A 14,887-nucleotide genomic window follows, 5' to 3' on the forward strand; every position below is an offset into this window, starting at 1 on the left:
TTTGAAAAGAGGGCTATCAATGGAACCCAGTCTATGAATCCCACCTGGTGTCTGCCCCCTGGTGTTGCTAATCATGGCTGATGGTTTCTAAGCCCCCTCCTGGGCCAGGCACCACCCCAAGGGCTTTGTAATATTACCCCTGTTTTACACAGAGGGGTTAAGAACTTCTCAGGGCCTTTCAGTTACAAACGGGCAAAGGAGCGATGCAGTCAGTCATCAGCCTCCAGTGTGCGTGTATTTAAGCACTCGCTGGGTGGTGCGAACGGGTAAGGACTCAGCTACTAACTGAAGGTCGGTAGTTCGAATCCACCCAGAGGCACCTCAGGAGAAAGGCCTGGTGATCCACTGCCAAAAAATCTCAGCCACTGAAAACCTTGTGGAGCATAGTTCTACTCTGACACACGTGGGGTCGTCATGAGTTGGAACGGTTTGATGGCAACGTTTTTGGTTGTTTATGCTGCCTCCCAGGACACTGGGTCCCTCCCGCACCTCCCTTGATGATCAGGACCTTTGTCTCTGACTCTTTGGTGGCCTCCTAGGGCCCTTGGGGAGTTGTTACTGTACGGCAATCCCCAAAACCGAGTTCCTGGAACTGGGTTGTTTCCCAGGATTCACCCACTCAGGTCTCGTCCTGGGTTGTGCAGATTATAACGCCCTCCCTCAGAACAAACCTGCTGACTGGCTCCACGGATGGTGTGCTCAGTGCGAGCTAAGCTTCTGCTGCTTTATGAACCCTAATGGGCGAGGGCAGTCCCTGGTTAGTGCAAACGGTTAGCGTGCTCAGCTGCTAACCAAAAGGTTGGCGGTTCTCCCAGAGGCGCCTTAAAAGAAAGACCTGGTGCTCTACTTCCGAAAAATCAGCCGTTGAAAATCCTATGCAGCACAGTTCCACTCTGACAGTGGTTGCCGTGAGTCAGAGCTAACTCGGGGGCTGTCACCCCTTCCCTGTGTAGAGGGTGGGGCCTCACTTCGTGCGGTCAGCATCACCCAGAAGAGGCAATGCTGACACCTAAACGAATAAGGGTGTGATCATTCAAGGGCCAGATGACCAGTGCGGGTCGCGGGGCTATGGGCGGGTCGCGGGGCTGTGGGCGGACCGCTGGGCTGTGGGCGGACCGCTGGGCTGAGGGCGGGTCGCTGGGCTGTGGGCGGGTCGCTGGGCTGTGGGCGGGTCGCTGGGCTGTGGGCGGACCGCTGGGCTGTGGGCGGACCGCTGGGCTGAGGGCGGACCGCTGGGCTGAGGGCGGGTCGCTGGGCTGAGGGCGGGTCGCTGGGCTGTGGGCGGGTCGCTGGGCTGAGGGCGGACCGCTGGGCTGAGGGCGGACCGCTGGGCTGAGGGCGGACCGCTGGGCTGAGGGCGGGTCGCTGGGCTGAGGGCGGGTCGCTGGGCTGAGGGCGGGTCGCTGGGCTGAGGGCGGGTCGCTGGGCTGTGGGCGGAGCAAGCCCTTCCTGGGGAGGCTCCTCCAGGCCAGGCGAGGACGCTGGACCCAGCCCCTGTCAGCATTTGCCCCTCACTTGATGGGAAACTATGAGTCACGGGCATTAGGCAACCTGCCCAAGATTTCTAACCCGCCCTCTCTCCACCATTCCCCGGGATGGGGAATAGAGAGTGAAAACAGGCGGTGTGGTTGGTCCCTGTGCGGATGGGGAGGATTAGAGGTTTTACACAGAAATGGGATTTTGTACTTGGCCTTGAATGAAATAAGAGATCCTCAGGATTTAGAGAGGAGGATAATAAGGAGAAAAGGTACAGGCAGATTTTAGAATGGAACATGCCTTTGTGTTAACTTACAGAGGACTGGGAAGCTGCAGTTTATAATGTGAATAATGTGTGTGGGATTTTGCCTTAACCTTGTTCCTGTTCCCTTATCTTTAATCTAGGAATAGCGAATCTTTGTCACAGATGCCGCTCCTGACCGCATCTGTGTCCATGCTGTTGTTGTCACCTGTCCTCAGGTCAACCACCCCCTCCTGCTGACTCATGGCAACCCCATGCACAACGGGATCCAGCCCGTTGTGATCCATAGGATTTTCATTGGCTGATTTTTTGGAAGTAGATCACCAGGCCTTTCTTCCTAGTCTCTCTTAGTCTAGAAGCTTCATTGACCTATTCAGCATCATAGCAACATGCAAGCCTCCACTGACAGAGGGGTGGTGGCTGTACATGAGGTGCATCGGCCGGGAATCAAACGTGGTCTCATGCGTGCAAGGCAGAAAGTTTACCACTGAACCACCACTGCCCCCATGTCCATGATCTCAGGAACTGATCAGGCCCTGACTTGGCTGGAGACTCCAGAAGCCACAACTTGTCTGGCAGTGTTGGCCCCCAGGGCACCCTTCCTGCCTTCGCTGTGGAAACCCAACCAGGGGCGTCCACCCCAGAACACAGCAGGGTCTGCAGTCTCACCAGTAACAGCAGCCAGTCCCCCGAGACGGTCTCGTACTCCTTGAACGTGGTCAGGACGGCCAGAATCAAGCACCCCAGGACGATCAGGAACCTGCAGGGGAAGGAAGAAAGAGACTGTTATGGACTGAATTGTGTCCCCCCAAAACACGTGTTGTAAATCCTAACCTCTATGCCTGCGGTTATAATCCCCTTTGGGAATAGGCTGTCTCTGTTATGTTAACGAGATAGGATTAGTATAGGGTGTGTCTTAAGACAATCTCTTTTGAGATATAAAAGAGATTAAACAAGCAAGCTAGCAAGCAGAGATGGGGGAAGATAGATGTCAAAAGACACCTGGAGATCTCCAAGGAACAAGGAAGCAGAAGCTGAAGGGACAAGGACCTTCTTCCAGAACCAACAGAGAGAGAAAGCCTTCCCCTAGAGCCAGCACTCTGAATTCCGACTTCTAGCCTCCTGAACTGTGAGAAAATAAATTTCTGTTCGTTAAAGCCACCCACTTGGGGTATTTCTGTTCTGGCAGCACTAGATAACTGAGACAGAGACCAAGGAACCTTCTAGTGCCGGCTTTCTCTGCAGCTCAGAGGCTAAGACAGGACGGGTGATCGAGGAAGAAGCTCCCGCTTCCATAGGACATTACGTTATATGTCATATCATTCAGTCATCACAGTTAACCTGTGAGGCACGCAGGTATTGTCTCCAAGGTAAAGAGAAGAAGGCCGAGAGAGGTGAAGTAATGTGTCCACTTTACCAGTTAGTTAGTGGAAGTACTGGAATTCGAACTCATTTCAACCTGGCCCCAACCCTGAGGGCTCCAGATCCCTGAAAGAAAATAGTTCTGCAAGGGTACCAATAAGTTAATTCTGTGTCCAGATATGATTTTCAAATACAGGAAAATGTTCTTAATGTAAAGAAAACACAATGGATCCCCAAGATTGACCAATTCAGAGACGCCTCGTTATTGGGTATTAGTATCATCCTTTTTACAGTCAATGACTAGGAAAGAGAACAACCTTTTTCAAGCGTGAGTCTTCAGAATTGTTTTGGAATTACAATGTGTTCTTCATGCTGGAAAGACGAGGAGCCTCCACGCTGAAAATTGCTGAATGCTGGTCCTTGAAAGGTCATAGAGAGGTCATCTGGTCCATGCCCCTGCCTCTAGGCAGGAGCAAACCACAAACTATCCTTCGTCCAGTGCCTATGTTCGCGTGCATGATTCATTGTTTTAGCAAAGAACAATGGTTCACCCTCTTATGGAGAATCACTGGTTCAGTGCTCAGTATCAGGTTCTCTGCGTGACTAAGAGGAATTAATAAGCCAGGGTCCACGGGTGAGGTCTTGGTAGCATACAGGTGATCTGACTCACTGCCCTAAACCAAAACCCATCGCTGTCGAGTGGATTCTGACTCATAGCGACCCTATAAGACAGAGTAGAACTGCTCCATAGGGTTTTCAAGGAGGGCCTGGTGGATTTGAACTGCCAGCCTTTTGGTTAGAAGCCATAGCTCTTAACTGCTACGCCACCAGGATTGCAATCCATGCTTTTTGGGTTTGCCTATGGAAGAATGTAAGGAGCCCTGGTGGCACAAAAGTTAAGCACTCAGCTGCTAACCAAAAGGTTGGTGGTTCGAACCTACCCAGTGGCTCTGCAGGAGAAGGACCTGGCAATCTGCTTCCATAAAGACTACAGCCACGAAAATCCTACGGAGCAGTTCTACTCTGTCACATGGGGTCACTACAGGTCAGAATCCACTGGACAGCACCCAACAACGACATAGAAGTGGGTACCCATTCACTCATTCATTTATTCACGCATTCATTCAACATTTATATGGCAGGTACTGGGGACACAGCACTGGAATTCTATGATGAATACACTCATCTGTCCTCACAAGCTCACAATCCAGACAAATAGAAAGCTGTCCCATGACGTAATGAGGACCATGACATCGGGAAGAATGGTTGTTCTCCAGCCACCAGCTCATCTCTGGCCAGCCGAGCGTGGAAACATGCAGAAAACGTACCTGTTTTCAGATGATTCTACAAGTTCACACTCTAGTTTGCTCAAGACTCTATTTTATTGATTCTTAGGCTCTGGAGATAAGCCCTGGGATGGAATCTTCTTCCTCCTTTCACAGACTGTGTGATCTTAGACAAGTTCCATCACTCTCTGTCTTGGTTCCCTATCTGTAAAATGGATCCCATCAAAGTGCCCATGCCCTAAGTTATTCAGTGATATAATCCATGTCAACTGCTTAGACAAGAGCCTGGCAGATAGCATTTAATAAATGTTAGCTATTATTTTTATGGTTATTTAATACCAATTTATTAAGTGATTCTTTTGTGCCAGGCATAGTACTGTTTTTAAGACACAAATATGAATAAAACCTAGCTCTCATTTTCAGTGACTACCTAGTCCAGTGAGGGAAAGCGAAACAAATAATTACAGGACAGTGTGGCTGATGTTATGATCCAAGTGTCCACCATATGCTTTGGGAGTGCAGGGTTGGAAGCTTCCAGTTGGCTGTAGTCAAGGGTTGGAAGGACATTCCCAGCTTAGCTACCACTTGTCATTGAGTTGACCCCAAATCATGGTGACTCCATGTTTGTCTGAACAGTACTGCGTTCCATAGGATTTTTAAAAGGTTTTTCAGAAGCAGATCTCCAGGTCTTTCTTCCAAGGCACCTCTGGGTGGACTCGAACCTCCAACCTTTCAGTTAGCAGCCAAGTGTGTTAACTGTTTGCACCCCCAGGGACTCCGAGGGTTGACCATATCCAGGACAGTTCCCATTTTACGTGTGTTGTCCCAGAGTGAGGTGTCCTGGGCGTAGTCAATAGGCCATGCACAAGCAGAGATGGCAAACGTTCACAAATTCAGAGCCTGGTTCAATCTTCTCCCTCAGCAAGGAGTGTAGGCCCTTCATGATCTGGCCTTGCCCTCTTCACAGCCTCATCTGCTCTGCTTCCCAACTCCCAGTCCAGCCATACTGAATGATAAGCGTGTCCTCAAGCTCTCCGAGCCCCTGCCGTCCATCCCCATGCTCTTCTCTGCCTCCACCTCCCAGCAGATCGCTAAGGCCTCGGCAGCTCCAGTCCCATTTTTTCTTGAGAGCCTTCCCTGGCCCTACCTGCTTTCACCAGGGCACCCTGATGCACTTAAATTACAGCACTTATCACAACCCATTATTATGTAATTGTTTGCTGGCATGGTGCCGTAAATAAACAAAAAATTTGTTTTTTCTTAATGCCTGGTGTTGGAATATCTCTGAGAGTAGGAACTGTGTTTGTTTAGTGAAATATATTGATCCAGTTGAAGTGAAAATTGCAACTCTAAACTAGGCATGGGATTGCTAAACTACTCAGCAAGAAAAATGAACTGGAAATTGGAGGTGGGGTGGGTGTTGGAGGCCAGGAGTAATAAAAAAGAAGGGAAGAGGCTATGGCTTAGCCACATGGTAAAGAATTTTTGAGAAAAAAAATTGTCTAATACTTTGTTTTCAGTTTGTGCTTTTGCGATAAAAATCACTATCATGGATTGAATTATGTCCCCCCAAAAATGTGTGTATCAACTTGTCTAGGTCATGATTCCCTGTATTGTATGATTGTCTACCATTTTATCATCTGATGTGATTTCCCTGTGTTGTAAATCCTATCACTATGATGTAATAAGACAGATTAGTGGCAGTTACATTGATGAGATCTACAAGATTAGATAGTGTCTTAAGCCAGTCTCTTTTGAGATATAAAAGAGAGAAGCAAGCAGAGACACATGGGAACTGCACCACCAAGAAAGCAGTGCTGGGAGCAGAGCGTGTCCTTTGGACCTGAGGTTCCTGCGCTGAGATGCTCCCAGACCAAGGGAAAACAGATGCATCACAAGGACCTTTCTCCAGAGCCAATAGAGAGAGAAAGCCTTCCCCTGGAGCTGGTGCCCTAAATTTGGACTTGTAGCCTACTAGACGGTGACAGAATAAATTTCTCTTTGTTAAAGCCATCCACTTGTGGTATTTCTGTTGTAGCAGCACTAGATGACTAAGACAATCACCAACCACGGCCTTGTGTGGGCGACTTTGTCTGTAGCTGGCTTCAAAGAATGGAGCTGAGATAGACAAGTGCACGGAGATCAAAGTTTCTTAGTGGTTACCAGGGGTAGGTGGGACGGAGGGAGAAAGGAAGGCACAGCACTTAGGGGACACTGAGTTTCTGTTAGCCTAGTCAGTTGCCATTGAGTCAATTCCAACTTATGGCTACACCATATGTGTCAGTGTAGAACTCCATGGGGCTCCAAAGGCTGTGACCTTTTGGAAGTAGATCGCCAGGCCTTTCTTCCGAGGTGCCTCTGAGTAGGTTCGAACCCCCCACCTTTCAGCTAGTTGTTGAGTGCTTAACTGTTTGTTCCAGCCAGGGACTTCGAGAGCTTCTGTTAAGGGTGATGGAAAAAATTGTGAATGGTTAATGGTGATGGTTGAACAACATGGTGAACATAGTCAACATTACTGAACTGTATATGTGAAGACGGTTGAAATGGAAATGTTTTGTTACATATATATTTGCCACGATGAAAAAAAAAAGAGACATTAGGACCAAAAAAAATAAAGCAAAAGCAAAAACAAGAAAACATGGAGCTGGAGCCCATGTGGGGAGAAGGGACAGCCCAGCATCCCACAGCTGAATGAATTCAGCAGAAGCAGGAGCCCTCAGCCACACTCGGAGACTCAGACCACCCTCCCCGTACATGGAATGTGTGTAAATCTTGGGAGGATCTACAAGGTGTGTGTGGTGGACGCATACTAAGGGGCCCCCCGTGAGTCATGTCCGGGTGTATTCCCCTTCCCCAAGTACAGGCAGAACCTGTGATTGGCTTTTGACCCACAGACTATGACAAAGGCAATGGGATACCGCTCCCTTGATTAGTTGGGTTATACGGGCGGGCGAAGGGGGTGGGCTAGTCCTGGCTGTGATTACGTTACATGATACAAGACGGTGAGCAGACTGAGGCCAGAGGCCCTCGTGCTGGCCTTGAAGAAGTGAGCTGCAATGTGGTGCGAGGGCCTGTGAGGGGCCATTTGTCAAGGAACTGCAGGCGGCCTCCAGGACCCAAAAGCAGCCTCTAGATGCTCCCTAGGGAGGAACCCTTCGGGAGATGTTGCCTGCAGGAGGCTCAGGGGCATGTCCAGACCTTTGACTCTGACTGGCATTAAGTATAAAGACAGCAGAACCCTGAAGACAGAGAGGCGCAGCTGTTGGCTCTCCCAAAGATCCCCGGCCACAAACTCTTGCTGAATCTTCTAGGAGGTAGAAGGGAAGAAGATGTGGTGGGCTGGCTAGGAGCAGAGGAAGGAGGGAGAGGAGAGGAGGATAAGCAGATGGGAGCCCAGGAGAGGAAAAGAAGTCAGGGAAGGGGGAAGGAAATGGTGAGAGCCTGCAAGAAAGTGGAGACCTCAGTCCACAATCACAAGGAACTGAACTCTGCCAACAACCACACCAGCCTGGAAGAGGACCTTGAGCTCCAGAAAGGAACATAGCCTGGCCAACACTTTGATTTTAGCCCCGTAAGACTCATTTTGAACATCTGACCTCTAGAACTGTCCCATAATACATTTGTGTTGTTTTAAACCACTAAGTTGTGGCCATTTGTTACAGCAGCAATGAGAAACTAAAAGACCCAATAGCAATCTCCAACAGGCTGACAGAAATTTATATCTGGAGCTTAGGGAAGAGGTCAGAGCTAGCAATCTAAGTCCCTTTCGGCAATAAATGTCTTTGATTTTGGAGCAGGGGGAGGGGATAATTCAGTCCTAACCAACCACAGAAGCCCAGTTCCTCTCTGCAGGGAGCATGGAGTACCCAGCTTTAGCCAGGAGGGGGCAGCAAAGGCCCAGCATAGCGCCGCATTTTCTCACCCTTCACAGGAATGAGAAGCACCAGCAACCTCCGGAATCACTTTCTGAGATTTGAAAAACAACCATTCATTTCTAAAGCTAAAAACATCAAGGAAGCCCCCCACTTAACTAGAGAAGGGAAAATGCTCCTTGGTCTCTTGCACACTCCCATTTATTATTAAAATATGAACTCGATTGGAGACAGACTTGAGACCAAGTTATCAGTCTCACGGCTGGAAGCATGTCCACAGATACAGTTCTTTTCATCCTTCCCTTCCCGTTTGCCTTTTCTCTCTGTGCTTCACCAGATTATTATTATATTTTCTTTCTTTGCTCTCAGTCCTCACTCACTTCCGTTTCCTTCCCCCTTCCCTGACTTCCTTTCGTCTCCTGGGCTCCCATCTGCTTCTCCTCCTCTCCCTCCTTCCTCTGCTCCCAGCCAGCCCACCGCGTCTTCTTCCCTTCTACCTGCTGTAGGGCTGAGCAAAGGTTTGTGGCTGGGGGTCTTTGGGGAAATCCAACAGCTGCCCGTCTGTCTTCAGGATTCTGCTGTCTTTATACTTGATGCCAGTCAGGGTCAAAGGTCTGGACATGCCCTTGAATCTCCCACAGGCACCATCCCCCAAATGATCTTTCCTTATGACGCAGTTCTACTCTGTAACATACGGAGTCGCCATGAGTCAGAATCAACTTGGCGGCAATGAGTTTGGTTGAGGCTGTAGCTCATCAGAGGTCCTAGATGGAGGGAGGGAGGTGACTCCACTGCACTTCCCTCCGTGGATGCTGCTATGGACTGAATTGTGGCCCTCCAAAAATAGGTGTTGAATTCCTGGCCCTAGTACCTGTGAATGGGAGTCCTGGTGGTGTAGTGGTTAAGAGCTATGGCTGCTAACCAAAAGGTAGGCAGTTTGAATCCTCCAGCCGCTCCTTGGAAACCCTATGGGGCAGGTCTACTCTGTCCTATAGCGTCACTATGAGTCAAAATCAACTCGATGGCTATGGGTTTTGGGTATCTGTGAAAGTGATCCTGTTTGGAAACGGGTTCTTTAGTTACGTTAATGAGGCCATACCAGCATAGGATGGGTCCTAAACCTAATCACTTCTGAGTTATAAAAAGAGCAGATTAGACACAGAGACACAGGGGGAAGCCAGACGCCATGTGAAGACCTGCCTACAAGCAAAGGATCGCCAGGAATTGTCAGCGGACACCAGAAACTGAAGACACAGAGGAAATCGACACAGCCGAGACCTTGATTTGGACTTTTAGCTTCCAGAACCATGAGACAATACATTTCGGTTCCTTCAAGCCACCCACTTGGTGTATTTCTGTTACGGCAGCCCTAGGTAATTAAGACACGTTGTCTGTCTGTTATTCAATGGAGATATGCAGGAACATTTTTCCTAGCCAGGCAAGAGCAGAACTGAGTCTTCTAATATCATAGTTAGCCACTCCTGTTCTGATCCTCACTCACCACTTGCTCTCAAGCAGAAGACACCACCCAAAAAGGCAGCAACTGCCCTCAGACCACATCAGGATCCCACCGGCCACCAACCAACATACCACTGAGGCAAAGCACCTACTGTGTGCTAGACATTTCTTTATTCCATGTGAGTCTGCCCAAGAAAAGGGTGTTTCTGTTGTCCTCTAATTAGAATTGGTTTATTCATTCACTTGGAACCAGATTGACAAATCATTCTTATCTTGCAAACCCACTAGGATGGATTGATCGAGGCTGCCTGGAACGCTGTGTTGAAAGCATTCTCATTGCTGCCAGGCTACCGGGGAGAAGTACCATTATCGATTAGTGTGTCTGTCACAGGCAAAGGAGGGCTCAAAATTTGCATCCCCTGGGAACCCAGACACAAAGATAGGAGTCAGAGTTAAAGTCATTTTTTCTAACACTTCCTTTTCTTGACTTCTACTCATGCCAAGCTTTTCCCCAAATTCTGCTAACTGGAACTTCATGGGACCTCAAAATGACATTCTTGTTCCTTCGTTTTATATACAGGAAATATGTAAATCAGTGGTCTGGGTAACTTGTCCACTGCTACCAGACGACTCTTGGGTAGAGATATGGCCAGGACCCTGGTCTCTGGTCCCCAGCCGGGTGCATCTCCAACTGTGCCTCTCAGCTTTGCCTTTGGTAAATCAAAGAGTGACCTTTTATGGACATTGCTGCTATTCTTTTAGCTGGTTACAATATGTTCCCTCTTACTGAATCCCAAAGGCCTCGGGGCAAAAGGTGAAACACCACACACCAGAGGCATTCAGGGAATTTAAACAGAACTGAGATGTTCACCTCCCTTTTGGAATCTGACCTCAGGGTTCCCTCATTTAATATTTATCTATTTATTCTCCCCCAACACGCCATGTATTTATTTATCTGTGAGATGGATAGTGGCTGCAAGCCACATCATTAGACGTCAGGAGCTAACAATACACAAGGCATAATTTTAAAACCATTCAAAATGACTCCATCTCTTAATACCGTCTTAAAAGTGGCAAACTCACAACTCGAAGAATATGGGAGGCAAATAAACACACTGCTTAGCGAAGCTGGATTTCAGGGTCAGCAAAGTGATGCATGGCTGAGCCAAGCACTGCCAATATCACTGCGTCCCCATGGAGCGCCTTCAGTGCTCCTTCACGCTCCGAGCTGGGGGTTGAGAAAGGCAACAAGAACATCAGGTGCAGAGATGGAAGGCTAGAGAGAGAGTCAGGAGCTGGCTCGTTTTGCCACTTCCTCTCCTGCCTCCATCCTTCCCTCCACATACCATCCAGAATCATTTTTCTAAGCAGAGAAATCTGATTATGTCAAGCCCCTGTTTAAACACAGCTGTGGGCTCCTCATTCTTTACAGGGTACTGCCCCAACTCTTTAGCAACATTAACCAGGTTGCCCCAAATTGGGTCATGTCATGATAGAAGAGATAGAAAAACAGGATCCAAATGTATGCCATCAATAAGGTTGTTCTTGTGAGCCACCGAGTCGATTTCGACTCATAGCAACCCTATAGGACAGAGTAGAACTGCCCCATATGGTTTCCAAATCTGTAACCTTTATGGAAGCAGATTGCTAGGTGTCTCTCCTGCAGAGTGGCTGGTGGGTTCAAACTGCCAACGGGCTCCTTATCAACGAGATACTCGCTTTAAATCCAAAGCCACAAATAGGTTGAAAGCGAAAGGCTGGAAAATGATATTCCATGCAAATGGTGATCAAAAGAGAGCTGGAGTGGCTGTAGTGATGTCAGACAATAGATTCTGAGACAAAATCTGTTACAAGAGACAAAGAAAGACATTATGTATCGATAAAAGGGTCAGCCCATCAAGAAGATACACAAAGTATACACATATATACACCTAAAACACTGTCCCTAAATATACAAAGCTTTCTTTCTAGGCTCATCTCTTCATCCTTTCTCCCTACCAAACTTGCCACTTAACCAAAACATTCCAGGTCCCTAATACATCTGGGCTTTTAAAAATCTATTCCCTCTACCTCATATGCTCTCCTTCTCTCATCCAGATGATACATTCTTTCTTACTCTTTATGACACAGTTAAAGAGAGGAAGACCCTCAACGAGATGGACTGACCCAGTGGCTGCAACGACGGGCTCAAGTACAACAACGATCGTGAGGATGGTGCCGGACCGGGCAGTGTTTCCGTCCTGTTTTACATAGGGTCGCTATGAGTCAGAACCGACCCAACGGCCTCTAACAACAGCCTGACTGAGCTCAAATGTCACCTCCTCTGTGAAGCCTTCCTTCATTAATTCATTTATTCAATAAAATGCTTACTAATCACTTATTTCATGCCAGGGATTAGGGACAGTAAGTCCTTTTCCTCTAAGAGCGAGCACTTCAGATTTTCTTGCTTCCCCAAGCCATGTTGGCAAATCTTGCTGTGTATTTCCAGGGGATTTTGTTGTCATTTGCTCATTGTATTTCTCCATTCCTTAACATGTTTTCACCCTGTGGCAGGTGAAGCTCTAGGCACAGGGCATTCAACAATGAACGGAGCACATCAAACTCCGGCTTGCCGCCCATGTATCTGTGTCCTTCAACAGGCTGGTCTAGGGAAGCAGGGATCCCATGGTTGCCAAGCCTGGGGGACTTGCTGAAAATGCTACACATCTTGGTTCTATTTCCAGCTCTGCCATTTACTCGCAGTAAGAGCTTGGAGAAGTCCTTTCTCCTCCCCCAGCCTCAGTTTACAAACTTGTGAAGTGAGGGGGTTGAAGCAGATGGTGCCGAAGGCCCCTGAGTGCTGTTATTGTGGTGCAGCTTTCTAGCCAACCGCTTTGGTGGGAGGGCATGGAGAAGCTTTCAAAGGACCTCAGCTCTGCCACTTACCACCTAGAAGACTTGTTTTCTCATCTGTAAATGAGAATAATAATAGTTCCGAATTTAGGGCTGCTGTGAGAAGTTAAGGAGCCCTGGTGGTGCAGTGGTTAAGAGCTTAGCTGCTAACCAAAAGGTCGGCAGTTCGAATCCACCAGCTGCTCCTTGGAAACTCTATGGGGCAGTTCTACTCTGTAGAGTCACTACCAGTTGGAAGTGACTCGACGGCAATGGATTTGGTGGTTTTTGGTGAGAAGTAAATAAAACAATGCTCACAGATGACATAGTGCCGGAAGTGGCACAGCACAGATGTCTAATGTGTGCTAGCTATTGCAGGAGTGAATTTTAGCGGAGACGGGCTGGGCCCATAAGCATGTGCCCCGTGGCTGATGGAACTTTTTACCATTTCATCAGACCTGGGATCCCTTATTCAGAATAGGTAAGTCAACTAAAAATCGGAAGAAGCCCTAGCAGATGAGTCACTTCCGAGTGTTCTGATGTCTGAGTCCCATCACACACTGCTCCACTGATAACAGTCTGAGTCATCATTGCGCTGTTTCTGCAGGACTCTTCCTTAGAAAGGTTCTGTCAGTATTCCCAGATCCACTCAGCCCTCTACAACCACCCCAGATATTGTGGAGAAGGAGGATTCTGCCCGGGGATAGGGTTATCATCCTTTCCCAGACCAAGCAGCTCTGCTCCATGCCTCTGTCCTCCTCCATGCTAACAATGTCATCAGCTGAAATATACAACAGACCCATGAATGCCACCATGAACACACCTCTCCATTTGAAACCAGACCTCTACCCTGTTTTCGTTTGACACTTCCAGATAAATGCAATGCTATACGAGCACTGGCAGGCTGTGTTCTTTTCTCCCTGTAGGTTAGAGATGGGAGCCATTAACTCTTTACTTCTGTCCCGAGCAGGACAGCTGGATCAGGCTGAGTGGGCAGATACAGCGGGGATCTGGGCCAAGTAAGTGGAGAGGAATAGGTCAACTCAGGATACTTTTTTTTCCTCCAGGAAAGCCATGTCTCTAATACATCCTGGGATGTTTAGGTCAACATGGACCTCCTCTCCCAATTCAATTCAACATCTATAGCATGCCTCCTATGCATCAGGCACCACGCTAGGGACTGGGGTATCTGCTTTCTCTGGTGGACTCAAAAGCCTCATTATCGACAAAGCATTTTTATTAAACACCCAAAAGTTTCATTCCAGGCTAATAAAAACCTGTAAACCAAACCCGTTGCTGACTCATAGCGACCCTATAAGACAGAGTTGAACTACCCCACAGGGTTTCCAAGGAGCGGATGGTGGATTTGAACTGCCAACCTTTTGGTTAGCAGCCATAACTCTTAACCACTGCAACACCAGGGCTCCTCCAGGCTAGAAGGTGCTATAAAATGATGTGAGGTTATATTTTAACATCTTCCTCATGTTGCAAGCACCTGCCATGTTCCTTTCATAAACTAGTCCAAGGAAGAAAAAGAATAAAGGATTTAGAGTCTAGTTGTAGCAAGCAGACCTTCAAGTGACTCCTAATGACCTCTGCCTCCTGGTGCTGACACTTTTGGGTAACTACCTCTGCTGGAGGGTGGCTGGGACCTGTGGCTTGATTCTAAGAACAGGATGCAGCAAAGATGATGGAATATCATTTCTGTGATTAGGTTCCATAAGATTGTGACTTCCATCTTGCTTAGCAGACTCTCCTTATGGTTTTGATAAGGAAATCTAACACACTGGAGAGGCCCATGTGGCACAGAACTGAATGTGGCCTCCAGCCAACAGCCAGCAAGGGACAGATGCTGTCAGTCCAATAGACACGAGGAACTGAATTCTGCCACCAACCTCATAAGTGAGCTTGGAAGAGGATCCTTCCCCACCTGAGCCTTCAGATGAGGCCCCAGCCCTGGCTGAACACCTTGACTGTAGTTTTGTGAGAGAACCTGGAGAGAAGACCCAGGTAAGTTGTCCCTGGATTCCTAATCCACAAAAACGGTGAGATGATAAATGTATATTGTGTTAAACTGCTAAGTTTTGGGGTAATCTGTTGCAGAGCAAAAGGTAACTATTTTACCAGGATTTGAATCTTGGTTCACCACTTAGCAACCAGATGTTCTTGTTAGTTGCCATCGAGTTGGTTCCAACTCATGATGACCCCATGTGTGCAAAGCCGAAATGCTCCATAGGGTTTTCAAAGCTGTGACCTTTTGGAAGCAGATCACCAGGCCTGCCTTCCAAGGGTCTCTGGGT

General features: G+C 48.1%; 1 protein-coding gene across 1 annotated transcript in view; it reads right to left on the minus strand.

The window, feature by feature from the left end:
* The window catches only part of KCNQ3 (potassium voltage-gated channel subfamily Q member 3), a gene marked incomplete at its 5' end in the record, with an annotated part of 323,938 nt that overhangs the window by 48,822 nt on the left and 260,229 nt on the right, over positions 1 to 14,887 (minus strand). The window contains one exon of the mRNA XM_004373038.2: positions 2,408 to 2,498. Coding sequence (XP_004373095.1) covers positions 2,408 to 2,498 — 91 coding nt within the window. The remainder of the gene's footprint in view (positions 1 to 2,407; positions 2,499 to 14,887) is intronic.

This window comes from Trichechus manatus, unplaced genomic scaffold, assembly GCF_000243295.1.
Source record: "Trichechus manatus latirostris isolate Lorelei unplaced genomic scaffold, TriManLat1.0 scaffold00022, whole genome shotgun sequence".
Classification (NCBI taxonomy): Eukaryota; Metazoa; Chordata; class Mammalia; order Sirenia; family Trichechidae; genus Trichechus; species Trichechus manatus.